The 27,856-nt window shown below is 36.7% G+C and overlaps 1 protein-coding gene across 6 annotated transcripts in view; it reads right to left on the bottom strand.

The window, feature by feature from the left end:
• Nucleotides 1-271: 271 nt before the first annotated feature.
• The window catches only part of osp (myosin phosphatase Rho interacting protein outspread), a 255,539-nt gene continuing 227,954 nt past the window's right edge, over nucleotides 272-27,856 (bottom strand). For 4 of the 6 annotated variants that reach the window (XM_022078478.2, XM_022078480.2, XM_022078483.2 and 1 more), the window contains 24 exons: nucleotides 27,709-27,784; nucleotides 26,786-26,977; nucleotides 25,628-25,816; nucleotides 23,990-24,273; nucleotides 23,643-23,783; nucleotides 23,267-23,428; nucleotides 22,589-22,782; nucleotides 21,332-21,529; nucleotides 21,009-21,144; nucleotides 19,832-19,996; nucleotides 18,693-18,784; nucleotides 17,731-17,832; nucleotides 17,266-17,595; nucleotides 16,528-16,762; nucleotides 14,126-16,422; nucleotides 12,058-12,160; nucleotides 11,581-11,790; nucleotides 10,450-10,597; nucleotides 9,030-9,153; nucleotides 8,124-8,276; nucleotides 7,501-7,660; nucleotides 5,929-6,067; nucleotides 3,562-3,678; nucleotides 272-2,274 (listed from right to left, as the gene is read on the bottom strand). In XM_022078478.2, coding sequence (XP_021934170.2) covers nucleotides 2,132-2,274; nucleotides 3,562-3,678; nucleotides 5,929-6,067; nucleotides 7,501-7,660; nucleotides 8,124-8,276; nucleotides 9,030-9,153; nucleotides 10,450-10,597; nucleotides 11,581-11,790; nucleotides 12,058-12,160; nucleotides 14,126-16,422; nucleotides 16,528-16,762; nucleotides 17,266-17,595; nucleotides 17,731-17,832; nucleotides 18,693-18,784; nucleotides 19,832-19,996; nucleotides 21,009-21,144; nucleotides 21,332-21,529; nucleotides 22,589-22,782; nucleotides 23,267-23,428; nucleotides 23,643-23,783; nucleotides 23,990-24,273; nucleotides 25,628-25,816; nucleotides 26,786-26,977; nucleotides 27,709-27,784 — 6,090 coding nt within the window. In that variant the 3' untranslated portion in view covers nucleotides 272-2,131. The remainder of the gene's footprint in view (nucleotides 2,275-3,561; nucleotides 3,679-5,928; nucleotides 6,068-7,500; nucleotides 7,661-8,123; nucleotides 8,277-9,029; nucleotides 9,154-10,449; nucleotides 10,598-11,580; nucleotides 11,791-12,057; nucleotides 12,161-14,125; nucleotides 16,423-16,527; nucleotides 16,763-17,265; nucleotides 17,596-17,730; nucleotides 17,833-18,692; nucleotides 18,785-19,831; nucleotides 19,997-21,008; nucleotides 21,145-21,331; nucleotides 21,530-22,588; nucleotides 22,783-23,266; nucleotides 23,429-23,642; nucleotides 23,784-23,989; nucleotides 24,274-25,627; nucleotides 25,817-26,785; nucleotides 26,978-27,708; nucleotides 27,785-27,856) is intronic. The other 2 variants (XM_022078479.2, XM_022078486.2) reach the window with 2 other exon arrangements.

Here is a 27,856-nt window from a genome sequence, read left to right as displayed (position 1 = left end):
TTTCAGCAATCACCTGAAAATAAATACACAGCTGAAGCGATCTTTAATTAAACCCCGTAAACCCAGTATAAGTCTCATAAATCCCTTCATCGAACCTGATCCCACTTGGGCAACACGCTGCAAAGAAGAAAGGGAACAGTTACACTATTCACTCTTGAATTCATCCTGAGGCGGAGATCACTGATAAAAACTTTATCATCTGGTTACCTGTTTCACTGTGCTATTATGTCTCTGTTATGTAAACTTATGTGCTGCATGAACATAAAATTAATTTCAACCATTGTTTTACATTTATTTGTATCATTCTCTTTGCACTGAATGACAATGTTATTAAACTATCCATTACTTCACAATATACACTGTACCAAAGAAACATACAAGTACACACAGAATTTTAAAAAATGTTAAAAAGAATTCCATAAACTCGGAACAACATGCAAAATATATCATTTCATTCCTATGATACACTAAAAAGGTGAAGTCACAAATAACATATCCTGTGGTGGTATCAACTTATATAATTTTAAACTTGTACTTAAATTAATATATTTAAATTCAATGTTAAGGACTGAGCATACTAATACATGTACAAAGGTAGGTGATGTATGAATCCATGGGCTTCATGCAAGAAAAGCTTACACATCATTTTAACCTAATCTACACCTGGCTGATCCTATATCTTGACCCCAACAAATCACTAAAAATTCAATTTTTTTTTCTATGGTTCTCTGGTCCGTTTTCGGTCCAGGTTGGGGGTTGGTCGCGAGGCTAACAACCTTGCACCATAAAAAGGAAGATGTTTCGAAACCTCAAAAATTCAAATGTTGCTAGCTTAATGTACAAATTAACTACACTATTCTTATATTCGACATACCTGAGCAAACGAATTTAAATTTGAAAACAAAAAAATCAAGTGAATTTGCTATACCATACATGCCATAACAGGACAAAAAAATTGTATTCGTACAACTAAAAAATTTGTCACTATTTAGTTCCTCGTGTTATGCGACTAAAAAATTTTATAACAGGAAATAACTTTCGCATTACACTTTCTCGACATTAAACTTTCAAGTTCAACAAGCATAAATGTTAAATAAATGTAAGCGTCAAATTTGTAACATGATAAAGTGTGGAAAACTTATATTCTTTGTTTGATTGGTGCAGTAACTGTACATTAACGGGGTGGTATTAAACAACGTAAAGCTTAACACATCACATCAGCTCACATTGACAAATGCCAACAGCAACAACAAAAAAATGAGTATATGCCATCAAAAGATGGTAAGTTTACAGCATGAGGATAGAACACATGATAAGTTACAAATTATTTTATATAACACATTTATAAAATATTCTATTGTTAACATAATTACATTACATACACATAGTGAGCAACAAATTCTTTGAAGACGAGATTTGGTGAATGTTAATTAGAACATAAAAATGTTTTTCCTAATTGTTTCTTCACAGGCAAAAAGAATCAAACTACAATCATCGCTATGCTTAAACTCCATCTACATCCAACGGCGCAATTTCTTTTTCATGCATTTCATACGAACATCACTATAAACAATACATAATGCCCCATCAAAAGTTTAAATTTACACGAGCACATTCCGAAGGAGTTAGTGACGATTGTTTTCTGCAACAGCTGTTAATGCAAACAGAAGAAATCATAGTAGCTTGAGCTTGTACCCTGGATTTAATCCCAAGACGTGTAATTAGTTTTGGTGTTTCTATTTATCTCTAAGCAATGTGAAGAGACATAATGCAGTACACAATTATTTATGATTATTATGTTTCATCATATTTATGATTGCAGTTTTTAAAATAACAATTCGCTTGAATTTTACTTCAGTATCATTTGACTGCTTATTACTGATGTTACTACTCAAGTTTCCATCTTCCAGCAGTAACGATTCCACCAAACTGCCACATGATGTTGATGGTGTATGGCTAACTTCCCTTCTTAACACTCGGTGTTCATCACCGTCAGCTGTTGGATAGTTTGCTGTATTTCCCTTAGCTGCAAGCAGAATGGCCTTGGCCATTTGACGTGCAGCATTTTGGTTTACTGATTGGTTGCCACCCCTCCCCTCTTCAGACATCGCTCGAACAAGCATCCTACTGTTTAAGGTTCGAACATCTTCTTTCGCTCGGCCACCATCCCGCTGAGGGGACAGGGCGAGGTGGAGCGGAGGGGAGCAACCAATAAAAAAGTCGACGATAATGATGGATTTCTATGACAGCTTTTCTTTGGAGACCGCTTCAGTTCTGTGAACCAAGAGATAATTTTAATTAGTTTTCAAATGTTGCTTTCCTGAAATAGGTTAAATAGTCAATTCTTTTAATTACTGGTACACCCAATGATATGCAGATGCATTCAGGAGTGTGCTGCCAGTTTGTTAACATGGAACTTGCACCGGCAGTCAATGTTTTCCTTTTTGTTCTGGAATTTGGAAGTAGGGACGGACAAGATGTATGTGTATCAATATTTTTATACTGGTGTATCACATGTATAATCTAATATTTTCTGTAATTATAACAAAGTGCTTGGAAAATTAGCCAAAAATAATAAGTGGCTCATGTGAGTTCCTCTAAGCCCCCTGCAGCACACCACTAGATGCATTATCCTAATATAAGACCTAATCCTATTCCTGAAGATGAGAACATTTCCTAGAGATATACTAACAGAGAGTCAAAAAGAACGGAGTTTTACTTTTTTCCTCCTTGATATTTTGATACACAATGACATTAAAAAGACCCTGCCTTAGTCAAAAACAAACCACATTCAAAGAAGTCATTATGTGACAGTGACAAACAGAGGGTTCATTTCAGGCAGTTTGAAGATGGCAATGTCTGGTCCATGTCGACATTCAATCCAACCTTCAGTTCTATATCGGTAATTATTTATCTACAGCTGAAAACTGTCATTTTGAACACTGCATTACATCTGGTTCAAAGTTGCATGGTGAAGTGCTTCACAGTTACAACTGTGACTTTAGTGAGGTGAAACGTTATTTACACTGTCAATGTTGTTCTCGTTTACTTACGTAATGCCATGTGGACTCACAGGCAGACACAAACCATTCAAGGAAACTTTGGTAATTTCTCTACAAGTCCACGTGGCATTACAACCCAAAACACCCACAGTGACAACTTTACTGCCGTGAGAACCTCAATTCTAATACAGTTATTTATATAAGTGGTAAGCCAGAAATCAAAGCAGTGCTGGTAAATATACATAGAAGTGAGTTTGTTTAGGTTTGGGTTGCACACAGGACTGACAACGAAATTATTACTGGAAAAAATATCGAGTCCAACATACATGCACTCTGGAGGGCAGTCAGGCACTTTCTTAACAGCATGTTAAGCGGGGAACCTCTTACCATCCTATTAACAGCATAATACAAAGTAATACAGGACTGAGTGCTTACCAATAAAGAAGTTGATGTACATATTTATGAGTAACACTATGTCTAATCAACTACAGAAACTACTCAATAATTACGGTATGTTCCAACGCAAATACTTGATTTTCTGTAAATCGCAATTCCTAACCTGCAGTGGCAAGAGCTGGCGGTTCCTTGCGCTGTTTGCTCTTGCTGGAATTGGAACCTTGGGCCTTCGTGACACCATATGGCTTGGACTGGTGGTCTGCTTCTCGGACTTGGGCATCTGACAACCAAAATTCAATTTTCTTTTACTAAAGTAACTGTATCCCACTCAAATAAAAATCTTACTTCCCTGTTTACCATTTAATAATTATGAAAGCCATCATTCCTACTTCAGTGGCATATTCATACTAAATGTTATTTAACACAATTAAGAAAGGACATCTTATAACCAACTACTTATTACACTCAATAAAATCTTTTCAGGCAATCAGCCGCGTCAACTGGTTACCGTAGTAAACCAGTTGAAGCGGCTGATTGCCCAAGAAGATTTTATTGATTGTACTCGCTGCACAAGTCTCAAATCCTATACTTATTACAACTAATCATACGAAAACTGAGTTAAGAACTAAATGAATCCCAGGGTTAGCAAGTGTCAGTATTCTTGCAAGAGGTTGGCTAGCAACAGGCAACATGCACATTCACTGTAACTTCAGAGGAAACAAGATGAAAAAAGGATGGAATGGAAATGAACATAACTAAAATAATTCAGATAAAAAATATTTCTTTAGACCTTAGTAAGTTCATGTTGAAACTGAAGTTAACTACACAATATAAACATGGGATTCTAAGAGAGAGATGTATTTAAAGGGAATTTTCTGCAAGAAACTACCCTTCTTTACTGGGGGATTCCAAACTGTGATTTGTAACACCCTGCAAACACAAAGATCCTCATCAAAATGTTTTCCTGGGTTCCAATATTTTTTAATGTAAATTTTCAAGAACAATTTATGGATTTGATATCTATTTATTTTTTTATATAAATATTATTTTCTTGTTTCTCCTTGTATGTATAATAATATATATTTAATTAAATTCCTTTCCTTTAATTCAGGATGAAAATAATTTTAAAAACATTGTGCAGTGTTCCAGATATATGGTGCAGTCATGTCACAGAGGAATAAATGAATATATAAGTGACAAATTCTTGCAAGAAATTACTGTTTTAGATTGGGAATCATATATCAGGTTTTTTAAGGAAGAATCATGGAGTAATAGAATTTAGGAATGATTGTTTTATACAATGAATTAACATAACATTGCTTTAAAATATAAACTAATGCAATGAAACAGTAATAGGTATCCTACATGATGTTCTATGCATTCCACAGTTAGAATCAAGCAACATGCAATTAAAATTTTCTTGATGTAAAACTGGGTTTAACATTCGTTTCTTTCACCTGAACTCTTCAGCACTCACTCAACCTTTTAGAGAAAGTATAAAGAGTCTAATCATCTATCAAACATGCTGTCCAACACCAGTTATAACTATAGCATATGATTTTACGTATTTATTACTTATAAATCTGGTGTAATTATGCAAGCACAGTTTCGGATATGAACCGACAGAAATGTGGTTGTCTGACAATATCAATTTGATTTTATTACATCCAACACAAATCTGCACAAACAGAACTAAGTTTCTATTTATGACTTTGAAATGGCCATTAAATTTAACTTTGTAAAAAGCATTTAAATATGGTGAAGTCCGTTGACTGAAATTTTAACAAACAAAACAAGTAAGAAACATCAAAGGATACTGAGTATTTGCCACACAGTTTCACTGATCTAAGTAACACATCTCATTAAAGCAAGAATTTTATTTGAAGTACAAGCTCAGTTTCAGATAACTGTTACAGAATTTTTATTTTAAATTCTTCAAGCTCATTTATAGGGAATTTTTATATTCAATTCCTCAACAGTAATAGTGGTGGAAATAAATCTGACATTTTCTACACTTCAAATGAAATATTTCTGAATTGGCTTTTAATAAATATGTTTTAAAAAATTCTTAATGACATCTGTTCCTGCTACAAGTTATTCATAGTTTTTACTGTCTTTATTATTTTAAACTTATATGTAAAATACAAAAGTGAAGAGTGAGGTAATGTGGACGTGATAGATCAATCCATAAACCAGACCAACTATTGACTATAGGAATATTTTTCCTTTATAAGATATATACACTATATGCTACCAGCAGTAATTCAAATGGCAATAAGACGGCATTCCCTGGGAGGCCATGTCATTGTGGCGTCAATTTCTAAAGGCACTGTGTGAAGCATATTCCTCAGAAGCAGGAACACTCTCTCCATATTCCAGAAGAAAAGTTTCCACATTTTAATGAATTTATAAAAAATATATTAACTTAGTCTCTGATACAATTAGAAAATGAGTTATTAACTCAAACCCCTTAAGGTGCCTCCCAAAGACTTGTGGTGCCAACCCTACAAATGACATGACTTCATTTCACCTGTATTGCGATATGGCCAAGCTGCTGCCAGCTGCCGCAGTCGCTCCCACAGAGGTCCCATCCGGTTGCTGTGGCAATGTTCGGTACATATGTATGCATCACTCAGCTGTGCACAAAGTGCGCTCAGCTGCTCCCCATGCTGTTAGTAACACAAGCACACAAGCAAACCCTTCATCACAATCACAGCACATGATGGATGAATAGATGGGACGTCAAGCAAAGAGGACATGGTCTACGAGTCAAACGATCTGCACAGGTCATGTGTTATGCAGTTCGCAGGTTTTTATTAGATGGGATATCATAACCTAGATATTATTTCACTCTGCATGGGTTACTGTAACCTCATAGTGTTTTTCACTGCAAGGATACCATATTCTTAATTCCTTTCCTGACCTTTTTTTTCTGAAGATAATCCCCCCCCCCCTCCATACATTTAGAATATACCCACAAAAATGAAATGGAATGAAATGTGTCTCGATGAAAAGTATTCAATTGTGATAACATAAAGCTGTTTATATGATTTTAATGACATTAACCTGAGTTACCTTGGGCCATTTTCAATGTTTGTAAAACTGAACTTCTTCAAAATCACAGCCTACATATGACACTGCAGCTAGCGTGGGAACTTATGACGTGTGATACAGAAGCATAAAAAGTACTCTTATTCATGTGCGATCTAGTGTAAAAATATGTAAACGCACATGACATAAATTTTCAGCAGTCCATCAGGGAGTGGTTAAGATGTAGAATGTTTCTGTGAATTTAAGTAACATGTTTTTTATATTTTCAAACAACAGGATCTAAATTTCAAACATATTAAAAAGTGCACATAACAGGGGTACAATTATAAAAATAAGTGCATGCAGTTAGGAAAATATTGTAACACTTCATAATTAAATTTCTGTACAATAAGTAGAAGCTATACCAGTGCCTGCACACCAAATCACGAAGGTGTATAGGTGGCTTAAAAAATGAGTGTAAAGGAATCATCTGCATGTTTTGGTCACATTACCCACACTGAAAAAGATTAAAATTTAGATAAGAAGTTCTTGGAATAACTTACAATGTCCATATTCCCTCAAATGATCCAAAGTGTACTAGTTTATATTCTGACTATTAGATTACATATTGGTACTAATATAAGCTCTACTTGTGTGGAGATCATATAAAACTAAAATTTTTCTCTAAAATAGCTTACCGAACAAAAAATGTATATAAACGATAGATCTCACTAAGATCTATAGACTTTATTTTCAACATGTGTCAATACAGTGACTATTTAGACATACAAATAAAAGTAATTTGGTTCTGTATAGTGTGATAACTGTAATGGAATTAGATTTAAACTGGCTATAAATAAACATCACAGCAAATGGGGCATGTAGAATGAAGAATGTATGTGGAAATTGTGTGTACTTCTGTGTACATATCTCCACTTTATCATGGAATTTTAATACTCCAGTACCAAATAATGGCATTTTAATCCGTATTTATCCACTCTTTATCTCCTGGGTGACAGTAAGTAACCATGCAATGGAATAAATAAAACAAGAATCATAGTATTGTGCTCACAGTTTTGGCTGCATCAAGCTGGTGTTGAAGCTGATCTACTTCCTCACACTTCTGTTCCAGTTCATGTTCACGCTGGCGCAGCAGCTGTGCTGCATTACCTTCCAACCCTACTTCTAACTCACTCACTTCTGAAACCAAATGTGCACGCAACTGCTTGTTTCTGAAACACAGCACACATTAAGGATTAAAGCTGACAGTCCTGTAAAGCATGAAAAATATGTTCAGCTGCATATTAATATTCTATCGTATAACTTCGATAAGTGTAGGAAAATAAATAACTCCATAAATTTATTTTCATTGTAAAGGTGATAGCTTTCAGTTGGTCAAGAAGTTCTCTGAGTGAACAGTTGATGGAATGGTAACACCGGGTCATGAGCAATAATAAATTCTTTAAGTTTCTGAACCTTATTGTCTCTTTCAAAAGAACTGAAATTAATTGCTGCAGCTAAAAAAAATCTTAATTCTTAATCAGCTTACCATAAAGGGTAATAAATGTTAGTCCATTTTTCACAGCAAGACAAGTTAATCAAACGTATCGTAACATGGGCCACAGAGACCTTTCCGAACATGATGAGATGTTACACAGTTGTCAGCTTGAGTGAACCTCAGTAAGTTACACTTACCTGGCATCCAGCTGTTGAATGTGTTGCTGGGCTTGTGTTAGCTGTTTTGTGATCACTCCCAGTTGTTCTTCTAAAGCTGCAGACTCAACACATTTCACTGAATACCTTTCTGACAGAGACAGAATCTCCTGCTTTATTTCTTCCATTTCGGCTCTGCAATCATTTACAAATACTGTGTTCAAAATGGTGTATTTTTGAAGATGGCTGTCTACCAGTTTGTCGTGCCATGTAATCTGTCATAAGTTTATTGTATCAGCAGTGCTTGTTGCTTCCATCATTAGAGTACCCTGAAGCAAGCACATCTTAAATGTCAGTAAACTTCTACCAGACTACACAGTGCAACAACCCAGAAGACAACCATCTTCATACTTGGTGCCATGAGAACCTAAAACTTCACTTGGCACAGTTCTGTTTACAAGTTACAGTTGTACAAATATATCATACATTACAGCACGATGTACGAGATCTGAAGTCTGTTACGAAAATGCTTAGAAGTCCGTTCCTAAAACCACACGCACTTTCATCACAAAGTGTTTCACTAGAGCCAATGCTATTTGATTGGGCAAACGTATCAGCCATCAAAAGTAAGCCAACAGGCTAACAAGATGTTACTTTAGTAACTGCAGTAACTAAGTTTCTTGAGTCATAACATGTTATTTTATTTACACAACAGAAGTGTGAAAGACAAAATCTTGAAGGGAGAAAGCACACACAATATACATTAACAAATATGATACAATATAAAACATAATAAAACAGAGTATAACACATAAATACAATAAAGTTCATCACATAACCTAATACAACACTGTAATTTTGTGAAAATCTCCCTAAGCATATGTGAGCCGAATAAAACCTGACGATCCTACCCTACTGCTGCTTATATATACATAGTAATACACTCACTCATGTTCTTTGTGTAAAGCACCAATGTCATGTGTTGACTGCATCTTCTTGACAAATTCTGACTTGAACTTCGTAATCTCCTTCTGCACTTCGGTCTCATGAGCTTTTCTCATGGCATCCAGTGCTATGGAGAATTCAAAGATATCAGACGTGTTTAAAACATCAACAAACCTAAATATTTATCATTTTAAATGTGATACTGAAGTTACACTACATCCTGCTCCAACACCCATAACTTTTGGGCTTTTGAAACGCTATATACTCCAGAAAAATCAAAAAGTAATTTCCTTATGATAGTCCAATGTAAAATGTAAGTGCATCAGACAAATGTAAACCTATAAAAACATCCCGATATATTGTGTTACGCTATGCTGGCGGTAGCATAGCTACTGGTAGGGCCTCCCTAGCCAGATTGGTCGAGGGGGAGAGGTCAGACTAAGACAGGTATCCTGGTCCTCCAGGTTGGGGTTGGTCGCAAGGCTAACAACCTTGCACCATAAAAAGGAAGATGTTTCGAAACCTCAATCAAAGCCTCTGACAGACGGACCTAACAGAGCAGCGGAGGATAGGACTGAATGGAAGAGGAGAATTGAGGAGGCCATGGACCGAATACGGACCAGTGAGCCATAGAAGAAGAAGATATTGTGTAACTGTATTTAGTTAATCTATCAAGAGTTCTCAGCCAAATTCATTTAAAATGTTGTTCAATATATCTCACTAAACCATTTGCACTCTAAAGCCTACAATCATGTGATGTATTCTAACCACCAAATTTTTATCTTCCTCTCTAATCCTTGCCACCCAAAAATTTAAACAACAGTTCAATTATTATGTCAGGATACATGTTCATAACCACAAACACTTTTATCCACAGTGCGAGAAACATATCACGTAATATTTTGTACAAAGTTAAAGGTTCCTCAAGAATTAGCTTTCAAAGCACAGCATTTATGCCTCATGAATGGGAAAGCCTTATCCCAAATCTTAATTTGTATGAATATATATTAATCTTCTTAACTATAATTAGAAACCTTAAGAGTATGAACCTCCACATTCCTTATCCAGCCACCTATTTGGATTACGATTGAAAAGATTTTTAACACTTATCCCAGTGTCTAAATCACGGTAGGAAGCAAATACCACGACCAACAAGTATGTCTGATTTGTGTTATGTCTTACCAATCATAAACAACAGACAAGTAAGTGGAAATCCAGCCACCAATCATGACGACATGTTATATTTGTGTGTTCTGGCCATATTCTCTCTTCTTTTGACAAAATGATACTGCATGAACGAGTGCTTACCTGAGCAGTTAACAAGCCAAAAATTGTTTAAAAGTTTCTAATATAAATGCCTGTTTGCCAAGCAGAATGAGATGCTGCACATTTTATTTCCATTTCAGCTTTCATTTTTCTGTACCTGCAAGTGTAGCTTGCGTTTCCTCTGCCAGAGCTTGCTCTTTCTCGTGCCGCAACTGCTCTATTTCTTGGCGATGTTTTTCCTCCAGCTCGGCTATGATGCGGCGATGTGAATTCTCCATGGCAACCAGACCTTTCTCACAAAGAGCCTGCAGCACCAACAAAGTTCATGACAAATTTTCCTCATAACCAGTACAGACTGCTCTTAAAGTCAATTCATAACACACATAAGTTTGGTTTTATGACATCATAATAATTAACTAGTAAATTTCACAAGAGGTGTTTATAAAGATTAATCCAGCAAATTTCATGCGTCTTGCCATACAGTTTTATCGAAAAGTGAATACAGTAGGGCACCGCATACACAGCAGGTTAGGGACCAGACCCCCGCCGAAAAGTGAAAATCGCCAAAAAGCGGATCTTTGCCTTTTTTCAATTGCAAATGCATATCAAAGCCTAATAATATGTTTACACTATCATATAGTAAGTGCACAATAGCGCTAGGCCTAAAAAAAATGATATGAAAGTAAAATGAATATCAGTAGTAGCTGTAAACAGACTGAATCAGCGACGATAAAATGGCGCCGGATGCACTTCTCTGACTCAGCTGTTGAGCACGTGGGGCATATGCACGCAATTGAAAAGTGCCGTATTAGTGGATCGCCGAAACGCGGGGCCCTACTGTATTCAACACTGTTAATAACAAAAACCACAAACTGGGCATGATCTTGAGCCACATCACAACCTAGTTCTGTAAGATCCATTATTATCCTTTTAACTCCTTTGTCTTTTGAGTGCAATTTTCTGAGAGGTTTCCACAACAAAATTCCATATTCATTTCTTATTTTTCCCACTTAAGTTACATCTCTAGAGAACTGTAAGTTTCCTAAATTACTTTTACAAAAAAAGTTTAAAGGGTCAGATATATGAGAGTTTGGAGTTTGGCAGGAAGACATATGAGCTGTATGAATTACTTCTGAAATTATTATGAAAGTTCTGACATCACTGGAGACAGCGCAAATCTGACCAGCTTGTGAATCACATTCTAACACTACTGTATCTCCTGTAGTTTCCCTCCTTTGACTTAATCACACATAATATACACAGAAAGCACAATGATAAAAATCCTTACTCGAAGTTGCTCAATCTCAGCTTGATACCGCTGCCAAATATTTTCTTCACCTTCAATGTCTCGTTCTAACCCAGCTGAAAGTGTCTTGTGGTACGCAGCTCTAAGATTTTCAACCTGTTGCGCATACTCTGAATCAAGAGTACCCAGTCGACGCTCCAACCGACGTGCTCTTTCCTTTAACTGTGCTTGTTCTTGTTCATGTTGGCATACCTTTTTGAGATGTTATGTAAAGAACTCATTAAAAAGATACAGCATAAGCAATAAGTAAACATATACAATGTGTATATTTTATAAGCAATTACAGTATAAATTTTATACTTCTACCTAAATGTCCATAAAACCTGAATGAAGGAAACATATTGAACATGATTCATATGGTACCTGTAGTTGTACAATACAATGCAACCTAAACTTACTGTAATTTTTAATATTACTGCTACTTTCAATCCATTTTTAAATGCAACTAGCTGAACTCACCAGTGAACGCCTCTGTTGTTCTAGCTCACCATGTAATCGAGCCATCTCTCGCTCCTGACATCGTTGCAATGTCTGCAACTCTTGTTCATGCTCCGATGCCAACCTGTAGCAAAACAAATCACCATTAGAAGATACAAATACTATAGGATTTGAGACTTTTGTGGCGAGTACAATCAATAAAATCTTCTCGGGAAATCAGACGCGTTAGCTGGTACCATAGTAAACCGACGTTTCAGGAACAAACTCTGTCCCCATCTTCAGGGTTCTGATGTGACTGGATCCTGAAGATGGGGACAGAGTTTGTTACTGAAATGTCGGTTTACTACGGTAACCAGCTAACGCGGCTGATTGCCCGAGAAGATTTTATTTATTGATACAAATACTGTTTACACAACAATGGAAACAAGAACAGCTGGCAGTGTGTGCATATCTATCTATCTATATATCTATATACATATATTGTAATTACATCCCCAAAACAGCAACAATACTTTTCATTACGTTACGGCACAGGACACCTGCAAATATCCTCCAAATTATATTTCAATACTTTCCAAATTTCAGTTGAATGAGTTCTTGGAAAATATTTTTGAAGAGAAAAAATGCACCAAACCATATGGTTTGTCAGAGTATAAAATGCACACAATTAACTGTAATCTCCTTAAACAGTCAGTTCACGTATGAACCGGGCTATAATTTCCAAATAATTAAGCCTATATCTGGTAAATAAGTGACAATAGCAATAAATATCTAATGGAAAAAGCCAGTACTGGTTATTCTATTATAGCAAAATATGAGGTTAGTCAATTATAATCCAGTTAATCAAATGTGGCCCATTTTCACATAAAATGTTTAACAAATATGAAGGAAAGCAGCTACAGCATTCACAGTAATGTTCAGCTACACATCAAAACTCTCCAAATGGAATAAAAATTTATAAAAAGGGAACCAAAAACCAATGACAATGCAAAACTCTTGCCATGGTTTATGGATCTACCTTTATCTCTAGCCATTATAATAATCACATAAACTGAATGTAGTGGTCGAGTGGTTAGCACTCTTGCTCTGTATTCGGGAAGTCCTGATTTCATATTTTGGCCCAGAGATTGGCTATCCTGACTGGTCTTTTGTGGATTTGCTCAGTCCTTCCACGCAAATGCCACATTCTTTCGAATTCATTATCAACTATCATCCTCTCATGTGACACTAAATAGTCTAAGTTACTGAAAAGTGTGATTAAATAAACTATAAATAAATAGTCACAATACAGAAAAGTATTGTATTTATAAGCAAAATGGTTAAAATGTACGATGAGAAACAGTATTTGGTGAAATTTTAAATCACACTTAGAACACATCATAAATACACTAAAAATCATTCATGTATTAATTTTAACACTCATTAGGCAGGCCATTTTATGACAACTTAACCACACATCCTAATAAGTACAGCTATCCATCAATTTCACAAATTTGCATCACTTAGTATGATGTAGGGAAGTTCAAGATCATATTGCTATATGTTAATTTTAAGATTTAATTCAATATACAACAGTAATAAAGTGTGCACATATGTAGAGATATTATGACATTTTTATGGAAAATACATCCTAATGTCTGTTCAATAGATGTGACATTTGTTCTTTTCTGTGTACAAATAAGTGGAGACTATGCAACAAATAGTTATACTGTCTGTGGACATGTATGAAATTTCTTAATTGCATGAAGTATTGGGAGCAGGAAGCAGATTAATGGGGAAAACTTTAAAATCATGTCACATTGAATCTTTTAACAATTTCTGTAATACAAATAAATATATGGGATTTCTTTACCAAAACTATAAATCTCCAGCATATTTTCATACATCCTACAGGGAAGAGCCTTCCCTTATTAAATAAAACCTAGGCTGGATATGTCAGTTGAATTAAGCTGAGAACCTACATAAAAATAGTTTCATAGGCATACTCTTAGTTTAATTATAAATACCGAGTATTAACAAAATACATTTCACCAAAATTGCCATTCAAAACTAAAGTTGCATTCTATATGACTTGATGAATATCGCTCACCTTTGTACTGTTTCCTGCAGCTGTTGACACCTGTGGCAGTCTCGTCCCTGCAGCACATACCCCACAAGACTAGTAACCTGTGATCGCAGAGTGGCACACTTTGAGCACACATCATCCCAGGAATCAACCCTCGTGTCACAATCATCTGCCTCTTCTTCATGAATATTACACTTATCTAATGCTATCTGGAGCTCCTTTTGCAGGTACACAAGAGAATCTATCACACCTCTGATTCGATCTTGATCAGTCACAACAGTCTCACTGTATGTCTTGTTACCGAACACGTGCAACACACTTGAATTACACTTTTGAGAAAACTGCTGAAAAAGATACTGGAATTCCATTACCATTGCAGGATCAACTCTGAACAAATCCTGACCAGGATCTGCCAATAACCTGCAAATATCATCACTGTCTTCAATCTGTAGATCAGCAATCACTTCGTTTGAAGTGCCATTTGTGATGGAATTATGTGGTGATTCCACTGGGGGTGTTTCATTGCATATAACAGCAATACGGGCATCTATTAATGCTTTGTGAGCAATCATGTCTGCAAATTCTGAAAGCAATCTTCTTGATTCTAACATACTTTCTTCCCCATGACTTAATGATCTTAATGACTTCTCTTTCAACTTTGCAAGACACTCCTCATACTTTCTTGTCAGTTCATCAATACCTGATTCCATTTCTTGCCTCAGAATTCCTTCAACTGTGTCTGACCACTGTTCTAAAACTGCGCGTTGTGATGCCAAGAAACTGAACATTGCTTCCTGTTCCACAGCAAGACTAGTTTCATACGCTTGACCACAGCGCATGGTAACATGTGAAATCTCAGCTTGAATTAGTTCACGATTCACAGTTTCCTGTGCCATAGTCCATGCCTCGCGGATCCTTCGGTCTTCCAATGTTAAAGATGGAGATCGTCCAGATTTCTGTTGCTCCAACTTTTTATCCACTGAAATATTTTTCGTATGTTCGTGTTCGTTCGCAAGACTCAGGGTCTCGATAGCCAGTGTCTGTGCCAACTGTTCTAACTTCACCATCCTATATTCTCTCATATACTCTTCTAACTCCTGCTGTTGCTTAAGCAACATTTCTGTAGCATCTGTACTACTGGGTTTTAGGTTCCAACCTACTTCACTTCTTGAAAATCCACAGCTGGAAGCCAGTCGTCCCTGCGCCATTAATCTCGCTGACAGGACTCTAGTAAGGTGCACAAGTGATGTTTCATAGCAGTCTGACTTAACGTCTCCAGTTCCTTTCAGTTTTGACTTTAGCTCAAGAATTAACCGGTTGCACTCTACAATCTCTGAATATAAGACTCGCTTTCTGAAGCTACTGCTGTTATCCTCAGAACAAGTAACAGCTTGTGCTATCCTACCAACTAGTACAGATTCATAAGCAAGTTTCTCAGCAAGAAGTTGCATACGGGCTTTCCTGTCAAATCTCCCCAGTTTGACTAACTCTGCTTTTCTTACTGCTATGTCCTTCAGCTTCGTCTGCAAAAGGTTTTCAAGTTTTCCTACTACGCACTGAACTGCTGCATATCGAACAGTTTCCACTGAATTGCTTGAACCACTAATGACTTTAAATTCAGTCTCATTACCACTGTCACTGCATTTTTCTAAGACATGTTTCACTTCACCCAAACAGTCCTCAAGACACTGGAAGCCATCAGAATAAGATGGATGACTTTTTGAAACTGATGATTTAAATGATGCTACTAGATTAAGACATTCTTGTACTTTGGCTCTTGCAGTTACCACAGCATTTTCCAGAATGAAAATCCTTTCAACTTCTATGCCTATGGAGTCTGGTGCGGGTTCCACACTCACCTCCACATGGTGTAAGCGCTTCTGAGAGGACAGGTGTACATCCTTACTGTGTGACACCAACTGCCCTGAATCATCTCCAACCTTCTTTGTTATCCTATCAGCTGCCTTTGCAACTTTGGATTCCAAAGAAGAGAGACGGATCAAGACCTTCATTGGCTCAGAGCTGGTAGCACTGTCCAGAGATTTTCGTCGCACACGGGAAGAGCCCCTTGAAACTCCATCGCCATTACTTGTAACCCTTTTGCTTTGTGGAGATTCACTTCTTGTGTGCTTGACGGGTCTTGGTGATGCAGGTATCATTACTGGCTGCCCTGTTTCTAGGGATGTGATTTTGGCTTCCAACTCAGTCAATTTCTCTTCTAGCTCCTTGCAAATTTGGAATGATTCACGTCCCTTCAGTGATAAGGACCGCCGCTTTTCACGAGAATCAGATTTTGAGAGCTTTTGTTTTAGTGCTCGAACCTATTGAAAAGAAACAATCTTTTAAGTGTTCAAATACAGTAGCATTCATTAACACAACTTCAAAACACACAACATTATGATCAACTTATTATAATAACTAAGAACCTGTTTCTCAGCAGCAGTGAGCTTCAATGTAAGATCCTCCACTCTTGCAGCCATTAAAGCAGCCTGGGCATCACAGGCTTCTTCTCGCCTCTTCCCATCTTGCCGTAGTGTGATCAGAGTCAGTTCCAGATCATCATATAGAGCATGGGATTCACGCAATTCACGCTTCATGGCACGTATCTCTGCCACAGCCTTCTCAAACCGACCACGCAGGTCCTCATATTCTTCCACTAACCTGTATACCAATGTTGGAATAGTAACTTATTACATACATTCATATAAACATCACATCATTCTACTGGGAAGACACCATCAAAAATAAAAACTGCATTTCACAAAAGTAATAAGAAGGTAATAATTTTAGTCTATACAGTGTTGTTAACAAAACATTAGAAACTAAAAGGAAAATTAAGTTTCTCATTTTATCATTCCAGTATGAATATGAAATTAAATTAAGTACTAGAAGACTAACAGTACATTTCATACAACCACGAACAACAGGTATCTATTCTATGCATTTGTATATGTCACATGAAGATATGATGCAGTTTGTTAAAAGGTCAAGTAATTAAGTGTAGTAAAGGGCACAGAGAATAACCGCAAGCCAGATTAATATTTTCACTGAAAACACATCACCACTACACTTTGTAATGAAGCTGTTTAGGCTACTTCAACTCAGAACATTCACATTTTCTCTCTGAAGTGCCAGGATCATGTAAAAGACAATATTTCACTCGCCTCTCTTTGTCAATCTGTGCAAGATCCAGATCAAGGTCTATATTTGTTAAATCACTAAGTGAATCAACACTTCGGCCTTTCTCCCTTGATGCTGACAGACCATTGCTGCCACCAGCAGAACTGCCACTAGCGCTGCCTGCACGTCCCTCCAACTCACGAACGCGTCTATACAATGCCTCGTTTTCCTCGATGCCTCGAGCCAACTGGTCACCAAGAGAGGCTGCTTCTGCTGCTTCTCGAGTCAGCGCATCAGACCGACAACATGCTGCAGCTAATGCTGACTCTGCATCAGTCAGCTTTTGCTGCCATTCTTCATTGTCTTCATGGTATCTGTAAGGAAATAACTGGTTTAATAGTCTTTCTTTTAAGAGCGTTAAGAATCATTAAGTTTTCTTTTACCTTTTTTATGATTTTCATACTTTTTAAACTTTCCATTTCGACAGAACAAACTACATTCATGCTCACCTAGCTTCCAGTTGCTGATACAACTCTCGCCAGTCCTCGCCATTTGCTTGTTGTCGCCACTGAGTCAGCACCTCCTCATGCTCTCTCAGCAGCTCACCATAGCTGCATACATAAAAATAAATGAATAAGGAAACTAAAAATATTCATATTAATAATGTGCATGTTTTAATAATGTCCAAGTTTTTGTTTCAAAATAACAGGGATGTTTTATTCAAATTATTGCAGGCTCACAGTAGTTTTGAAGGCAAACACACATTCGTAAAAGAGAACACATTGAAGATAAAACAGTCCTGAAAATATAGGATTTGAGGTTTTCATAGCAGTGAGTCAGAAGATGGCTGTCTTCTCCTCGCCCTGATGATAGAGGCAGCAAGAACTTTTGAAATATTGGCAAACCCAAAAGACAGCCATCTTCAAACTGAAATTTGGTTTTAAACTGGAAACAAATGCAAAAGTTAAATTAATATTATAAGCAATAATAATGCTTTTCTGCACTAATGTGAAATTTTAAATGCTGAAATGAAGTCTAGCAATTTATCTTATTTTTCAGATTTCAGAAAATACAATTTCAATTTTAAGACTTCAATATGTCAAAGGTGGTGAAAGATTGTGGAATAGAAATTATGTCCCCATGTGATCCCTGCGTATTAACCTTTATCATACAGGAATAGGGGATTTGATGTCCTGTACTATGGAGTTGCCAACTGGACTGTAACTCCATGGTTAAAATGGTTAAGTGGTAAGCTACCACACTGCAAGTAATTTGAAAAATGGTTCCTTGGACTTGTCCTTTGTCCGAATTATATAAAATCACAATGTTTCAAAATCTGGATCTTATTCCATCTTTAGGCAAAAAGGAAAAGAGGACAGAAACCCTAGCTGCTAGGCCCCCTGGTTGAGCAAGCTTCTGAGATTATAATGTATAATCATCAGAAACCTTCAGACTTCACCACATTGCTTACCTTTTCCTCAAAGCTTCTGCTTCGGCTGCTTCTTTGGTTTTCTGTCTAAGTTCCTGTTGAGTATGTTCCAACGTCTTAAGCAAATCCTGCAACTACATCAGAAGACTGACTAGCATCATAAATTATCAAAAGCATTCTATAATTTACTGTGCATTCGTTTCACATGGCTCATGACATGAAGGCATAATCAGGAGACGGAGTCTGTTTCATCTTCATGACAACGTGAAAAACTTAGATGAAGTTTTGGTACAGGTTTATACTAAAAGCTGTCAAGAAAATTTATCTTTGGTTAGTGATGGTCAATTAGAACTCATTTAAGTAATAGCATAACTAAATGTTCTCTTGTATGTTATTAGTAATATTTTGTAGAACTATACAAGTGACACATCTGAATCTTAAATATTTTATTCTGATCAAAACAATGTAAGCAATTTTTTGATGAATAAGACCTAAATGTTTTGGACCATACCTACAATCCATATATATATAGTCTGTGGGCAAAATGCAGAGTTATTGTTTATATTACAGCAGGCAATGCATATAGTTATCACAGGCTTTAAAGATTTAAAAAAACATACTCATTCACTTACTAATAGTCTGAGCAAGTACACCTAACTAGCCAAGTCCATGGAGCAGAATCCTTTCAAAGAAGTCAATAGTTGCTAAGATAGTCGATGAATTCACCTGAAGTTTCCAAATCACATTCACAAGAGCCTGCCACCAGTCAATATTCCAAGCCACATGAATCCAATCCATATTCTCCCACCCCATATCCTTAAGACTTATTTTAAAATTATCCTCCCATCTATACCTTGGTTTTCTGAGTGGTCTCTTCCCTTCTGGCTTTCCAACTGAAGTTCATACACTCAAATGCCTACCTGAACGCTGCTTGTGCCTGCAGCAATAACTTTCAAAAGAATTGCTTTATACAGAAAACAGCTACAACTACAATAAATGCTGCACGATTTACGTTACCCTGGCCGATAACATCTGAAAGGCTTGTTCATAACTGTAATATGTATTTCTTACTACCCATGACATACCAGGCTCATTTAGTGTTCATATTAAGCTGACACTGTATTTCTGGAGTGTGTCCTGTAACTCCCAAAAACGTTCCTAAGTGTGACATGAGTAGTTACCTGCTGTTCAAGAGCTACAACATCTGTCTTCCGCTGACGGAGTCTCAGCAGCTCCTTCTCTGCACTGCTCACTTCGCAAAGCGCCACATTTAACTGACGCTTAAGATCCTCCATCTCAGATGACTGGTTATCAGTGTCATATAGCGAACTCTTCACAGAATCCACCTTGAAGTAAAAACATAGTTTTATACCAATATGAACACAGGAACAATATCATACTTTCATAAAATTATTAGAAAGTTCAGTCACAAACAATGCATCTAGTTTGTGTTTAGTGCAGTAGAACAACGCATCACCATTAAATTTCTCTGTAATAAGGCGTGAAAGGACCTGAAATCATAGACTTCAAATACAGAGTAATCTTGCATGTAAGGTCTTTGGTGTTATCAGTCAACAAAGGCCACATGCATAAAAACCAAACCAGAAATTGCAGTCATAAAATTTCACATTAATGTTTGTAGTATTGACACCTGGGGCAGAGCATCCATGTTGACTATGGTCCCTAACCTACAATTTTGTACTTTGGAATAAGCAAGTTTGTTTTAATTTTTACAGCAATGACACAGTTCAATTAAATCAAGCTGTTTGTATACCAATTACAAGGCAAAAAAATACAAATACTGCCAAGCTTCATTAGTGGAGAAATCTCATGTAAATTTGCCACTTAAAAGTCTGAAAATATGTGAGGATATTAATTAGTCATTCAGTCACATGAAATGAAATCCGTGGCGTACAGCCCTCTGAGAGCCAAAGCCGACTAGCTTGACTGCTGGCCTCTCATTCACATGCCTAAGCAGAGGTGAATGATCATCCAACCAGATATAGAGTGACGTGTGGTCAGTATAAGGAACCCCCAGCCATTGTTAGTTTTCATGACCGGATTACGCTACTCATTGTAGCTCCCCAATTTCCTCACGATGCTGGGTTGGCACCGATCCCATACACTGGTCGAAAGCTCATGAGAAAATTTCTTTTCCCTCAAGACTCAAACCAGTGCGCATTCCATACCACCAGTAAGTAGCATGATCCCTCAGACCGCACAGCTACGGTGCGGGACCACTAAGCCACATATTAACAATTTTTTTAAATAATCAGGTATTTATTCAAATAATTTAACTCACAAAAGAAGCATCCATTACTATACTAGGAACATAAAATATGCTGCAATATATCTTACTCCAACACTTTCTTCAGCATCAGACTCGGGAAGTTCGCCACAACAGGCTAACAACAGATCGTCAGCCCGAATCGAGTCCAGAGTTGATCGCCTTGATGATGGCGGTGATGATCGTGACCTCCTGTATACACGTGACCTATAATTGGATATTGACCAGTATGTGAGGTTCATAATTCAACCCTTTGTTTACATCCATTGAACTCAAGGAAATCAAACATCAAGCTCCACTTGTGGGCAGGCATTATTTCCAGTAATTTTAATAGCTTTTAGATATATCTGGACTGTGGTTAATTAAAATTTTCTTTCCATGCCACATCAGTTACCTGGCTTTTTCTTTAACTCTGGATATGGGTGTCCTGTTGAGGGGTGGTGAAGGCGGGAGAGGAGCAAGAGGCTCTCCCCAGTCTTCACTTTCCCTGCGTCCTCCCTCCGACGCAGTGCGATACTCTTCGTCAGACGAGAAGAGTATTGACCGAGGAGTAAGAGGTGTACTAGGGACAACTGAAGGTTCTTGTTCCAACCTACAAGCAACAAAATGTAATAAAAATATACTTTATATATAATTCCTCACATTAACATTTGAAATTATTAATACATAAATTAAATTATGTTGTGGAGAGTTAGTTCAGATTAAACATGAATGTATTTGACTCAATGGGTATTATCAACACCAACTAATTTCTATGTACAGTTAACGTGATTCTGAACCATACCCAGAATGTTTTTCAGTTGGTATGCAACAGTGCGCTGTACTGACATTATTTATTCATGAAACACAAAAACATAAATAGGATATAATAAATCGAGAGTACAGTGGACTTCAAATTAAGAAAATGTTACTAATGAGATGCTGACTATTACACTTAACATCTGACACTGTTTTTTCAAGTTCTCTAAAGTTTAATATTTTTGTTAATTTAACTCCCCTCAGTGCCATCTGCCTCAAAACAGAACTGACAGTCACACCAAGCACATCGCCACTTGTACATTTTATTTGTGAGAGCAGACAATTTTTTCCACCGATAGATATACTATGACCACTAAAAGCTTGTGATCACACGCTTTGGCATTTAGAGTCAAAATAAACAGTTAACAACAGTGCTACATTAATCTACATGAGCTGGCGCTTGCAATGTCACATGCAAGTGGGGTCACAGTTCTTTGAATAATGGCACTACCACAGTTTTCTTTCTAGAAAAATAGCACCAACTATATTTCACTTGATGATAAATGTACAGAATTTGCAGTCAAGTCAAAAAGATAACAACAATATTTCAATGAAATATATATCAGATAAGAGGAAAAAGGGTTACTATAAGCAAGTACTCCTCATATATGTAAAATAAATCTTTACATTAAATTGGTGAATAAATAATTAATTTAACAGATATGTAACATGTTTTTTATAACTATTCACACAGATTATTTGTAAGCATGACATATTTGCCAATGCACAGAAAATAAATAAAAACAACAAATTAAAAACAAAGGGCTAACTCCAAATACTTCTTTTCATTATGAAAAATTACAAATTATTCCATAAACTGTGAAGGAAGTTCTTGTGGAGTCTCAAGACTTACTGTCCGACGGGTGACATAAGCTGCTGTGAACTGTCCAGTTCTTGTTCAAGCTTTTCGCCCACACTAAGAGTTTTGTCACAGCCTCCTGCAGCAGGCGGTTCTTGTAGGCCCGCTGCTCTACGCAACGCAGACATCCAGTTAGAACGGATACCAGCCGTCACAGCCGAGAGAACATACCGACGATCATCCCACGTCTACGACACAACCGGAATACACCTTTTATTCATTTAATTCACAACACAAGGTTTTTAACTTGTGAATGAATGTTTGGCATCCCATTACACACACCAAACAAATTCCACTGAACACGAATGCCAACTAAAGTGACATGAATAATCACAGTTGACCCTAAAACACTAAAAACCTCTTGTGAATGAAGAAAGAGTATAGCTGACAATACTACATTAGCAAGGACTGACTTGCAGTGACTTACATTCAATAAAAAATACATCCTTATCCTTTCTGCTGCAAGGAGGGGAACATTTTGAAGGTCAATACAGCTCATGTAAATGTTGCCAACACTACAATTACATCTTCTACATTCCAGCAGCACTTTTTGCTACCCAAACAGAAACCTCAAAAACAACTGGTATTTGGCTTTTCATGTAAACATTTTAGCAAAAAAAGAGTGTATGGTATTCAGACAAATACAGTAATAATTATAAAGGACACACTAACCAAGGTTTGAAAACCATAGTTGCGAGCAACTTGAACTTCAGATATGGAGTTAATACCATTGAGGTCGATTACTCCATCGAGAATACCCTTATCCTCAGCTGTTGGGTCACGGTAGTACATCAGTGCTGCTCCACGCAAAACAAACCAGTGTTTGTTCCATTCCTGTAATCAAGAAACTCATCATAAAGAGCAGGTTTCAGGTGCGATGTACTTCGTCATCATCAATAGCGCTACAAATCTCTTAGTCTTATTTTCTAATTTATGAAAATTTTAATCTGTCTGGAAAACTTTAAATGTCAAATTTTCTCATTAAATTTGTCTCCTATCAAACTAAGTTCAAATTTGTTTTACTTTCCATTTACTATTAATGGCTTACTTTACTGAGACCCTGTTTCATGAGCCATCCCTTCTTGATATTCAATAAATCCTCTGCCGGGAGATCAACACGCAGCTCTGAGCTCGGAGAGTAGCGATGTGTAGATATGTCCAATCCACAGCCATCAGGATCTCCACGGACCTATTATCACATCACAATTTTTGTTGTATGATATAAACGAGCAATTATAATTCTTAATATTGCAAATCTAGGAGTTTGGCAAGACTGAACATGAAAACTAGGAAACAAGAAGCATCAACAGCAATAATTTAATTTTGAAATATATTGTGATTACACAGTAAACAACAGTTGTGACCAATTCAAAGTAAAATATCACCGATCCTTACAAGTTTATCTCCACCACCATCAATTTGGTCAGAGTGAGAGATTACTGGACTGCCTGTCCTACTGAAGTCCTTCTTCCGCTCCTCCTCGCTGCATTCTCCGTCTCTCGTGGGTTGCGGCTGGTAAACAGAGTTCGCAGCCGCAGCGGTACTGCGAGACTGATTGATACGCCGACAGCGCGGTCTTGTTAGCGATTCTGCGATATCCTTCAGCTTCTCTTCACGCTGTTTGTCACATTCACTTGTATATTCATCCAGCAAAATCCTGCGTGCATCAGTGTGTTCACCTGTGTACACAATTAGATGAGAAATAATGAAAAATTCTGACGTAACATAGAACATTAATAAAAGTTTATCAAGAAAGATTTTTTACAATGTTTTGAATTTTTTTTTAAATCTACTTCAGCATATATATCCAATAACATGAAGGAGATCACTGATTAAATGCAATGTGCTGTGAATACAACTTTATGGGAAGAGTGCAGTATTTTACATGCTAATATTAATAATATTTATTGTTGCAAGGAGTTGACCCCATTCCTGGCCTCGCATTACTTTCAAGTAATGAGTTGAAAACCGAAGTAACTTCGACTGACAGAAGTACCAAAACCATTACTACATGACAAAAAACTGTCTAATGATAGCAGCACATCCAATATATTACAAACTTTAAATTAAACTTTTATCGCAGACAAAGCATAAACACAAAGAATCAAAAGTAATATTGGTGTTACTTCTACGTTCAAAGCGACCAGTAGCAAAATGCAGAGAAGTTCCGAAGGTTGTACATTTACAATAAATTTTATTGATAACCTCGTAACTATGTTAAAAATTGAGATTTTTTTTTTTTGACTTTTTACGCACAATGCAGAAACGAAGGCCATAACATAACAAATTAAGACAAAAGAGGCAAGGCACAGATGAACATTTTGATTCTGTAGGGTTCTGACAATGGTGTGATATAGTCGGGTTTGTTGGGTTTTTGGACTTTGCCCATTGTCCAAGGCTAAAATGTATGTATGTATGTATATATTTTAACCTTGGATGGCAAAAAACTGAACAAACCCAACAGATGAACATTTAGAAAGCAGAACAGAAAATGACAGAACTTTACACAAACCTATAGAACGTAAATCCCATTTACTTGAATCCAACACAAAGTTAACAGCAATGTTTGCCACTGTGCAAAATGCCCTAATACTTCAGCGTGATTTCTCATCTGTTTTTTTCCTTCAAATCCACATCATCCGCACAGACAAACATTATTTGGAAAAAAAAGACGCAGTGGAGATATTCCAAATATAATGAAACTGACAACTAATATGCCATTTATTTTTAAACATTCTAACTTTTACAACATATTTTGTAAATTAATTTTTAGTTGTTTTGGTTAATCATTTTTCTTCTTCTTGGGCACGACTGGTATTGTCAGTTCACCGAAGGTGACTTTTTTTGCAGTTTCTTATTCAACTTACACCAGAATAATATTTTACCCTGGTCACCTTTAAAAGGAAACCACCATAAACAAAATAAATTAATATCTCGTTACAAATTCAGGCCGTACGTACCGCACTGAGAAGTTTTACTCTTTTATCTTTGTTCAGGTTTTCTCAGCACGTAATTCTTATTACAGGTACGTACTTGGACTCTCCGTCTTGCTACGATCCCTCCACGTCGGTAGCATTCCCGAGAAATCCTCAGAGAAACTCCGTCCAGTTTTCACCCCGCGTTTCTCCCGGTTTGCAACTCTACGTGTCCTAATCTTCTCCTCACTCTGAATCTTATCCCTTGTAGGCGGTGATGCAGAGGAAGCTGGTTGGTCATGATAAACTAAATGAAAGAAAAATTGGGAAATATGAAAACAAAACAAACAAAAATTTCAAAAATATAAATATTAAGCATATGATAGCGCTAACAAAGAAAGGAAAAATTAACTAAATTCAGGGAATGCTTGCTAGTACGCAGTTTCAAAAATTTTTGTTTTCCACCTATCCAAAAAATGTAAAATTTAAAATATGCAAAATTATAGACGTATCTGTTCTTTGTATGGGCGGATAAAATGGTCAGCGTATGCAGTATGCATGGTGAAATGAGAAATGCATACAAAATTTAGGTTAGAAAGCCTGAAGGGGACAGAAAACCCAGAAGACCTACGCATAGAACGGAGGATAACATTAAAATGGATCTTTGGAAAACAAGGTTGAAAGGTGTTGACTGGATTTATATGAGTCAATTCTAAAGGGTTTTGACGACGGTAGTTTTACATTTAAAATTATTCTGTCCTGTCATTTAAAATCAATGATTTTAAAGAACAGACAATGGAAAAAGTCCTGACGAAGAGTAATTTTAAATGGATTTATATTGCTTAAAAGAAGGCTGATGCAAACAAAGTAATTAACAATTTGATTCCATAAACAAGGAATTTCTGAACTATGCGTACTATTAACTTCTCAAAGACTCTGATGAATATAATTAGTTCTTTCGTTAGTTAGCATATGACAGACTTTAAATATAATAAAGAGTGTTTCTCTGGAACATTATTTACCTGGACACACGTCTGTCTTAAAAGAACTAGGTTTTGAATCTGAATAAAATGTTTCCGTTCCAACTTAAAAAACACACGTGTCTCCATTACAAAGATCAACTGCTCAATAATTTTCAAGAAAATAACCAAGATTTATTCTGATGATCATTTTAACCACACATACACTTCGTGGGTAAAGTGTAAATTTGTTGAATGTTACAACAGGTGGTGGATATAGTTACCACTAATCTGTAACAGGTTAATAATATGCCAACCTTTCCTCAAGTCAACAGGTACTGTAACTGGTAGTTCAGGTGTTGGTTGGGTTTCAGTTGGCGTGGTTACATCTCGTGTCGGGAAAGCTTCTGTCTCCACTGGTAACCACGACGGTGCTGGACTATGCCTCAGAGAGCTCGGTTCAGTATGACAGCTGTTGAATCTTGGCCTCGGTTCACTTGGTGTTGCAGCTGAACAAAAGAGACGCAGAACATTAAAAATGTCTTGCACCGATTCAACAAATTTTTTTCAACAGCATTCGTGTTTAAAAAGTGACCAATAAAACAATTTAGATAAGAGATTAATCACTCTACGGAGAACAAGGAATATAGACCAAAAAATAAACCTAGAGAAGACAGTAACTACTCCCATCCACGTACGAGTCTGGCTCGGCGAGCTTGACTCGTGAGCCGGGCTCGGATATATTTCACCGCGCATGCGCCGCAGAATCGGCTCGTGACCCCCACCCACAAACGAGTTTGGTTAAATGGAAACCGAGCCGAGACGGACTCGCGAGCCAGACTCGAACGTGGATGGGCAGCTTAAACCTCTTTTTGAATTCCACAGAACACCTATAATTTACATGCAATGCCTAGGAAAAGCTAAAATGATACAATAAAAATCTGTTTATTTCATACTTTTGTCAAAAATTGACAAGGACTGTATAAAATACCCTGGAATTTAATACAGTGCCTTATGCCTGTAACATACAAAATACACACCTGTATATTAAATACAACAAAAATACCGCTAGTTTTCAAAAAGCACAAATACAGATTATTTTAGTGCTGAAAACATATCTTCTGATTACTATCGAAACCAAATAAAAACCAATCATTCAAATCTGGTATTTGATACGATTCAACACATATATATACATCAGAAGAAACGCGTGTATTAAATATTCCAAAGGTTTCTTTACCTCTGACTGAAGGAGGCTGCTGGAGGATACTGGTCGTCTGACCTCCAGGGAAGGTAGCATTCCGTTTATGCCGACCCTGAAAAATACAGTACCAAACTATTACCAGAAGAAAACTGCATTATCTTGAGGCACTTCACATCCTAGCATG

The sequence above is a fragment of the Zootermopsis nevadensis genome, unplaced genomic scaffold (genome assembly GCF_977971745.1).
Source record: "Zootermopsis nevadensis isolate Lab colony 2312 unplaced genomic scaffold, Znev_1.0 Znev_ptg000019l, whole genome shotgun sequence".
Taxonomy (NCBI): Eukaryota; Metazoa; Arthropoda; class Insecta; order Blattodea; family Termopsidae; genus Zootermopsis; species Zootermopsis nevadensis.
This window is presented reverse-complemented; position numbering and strand designations above follow the sequence as displayed.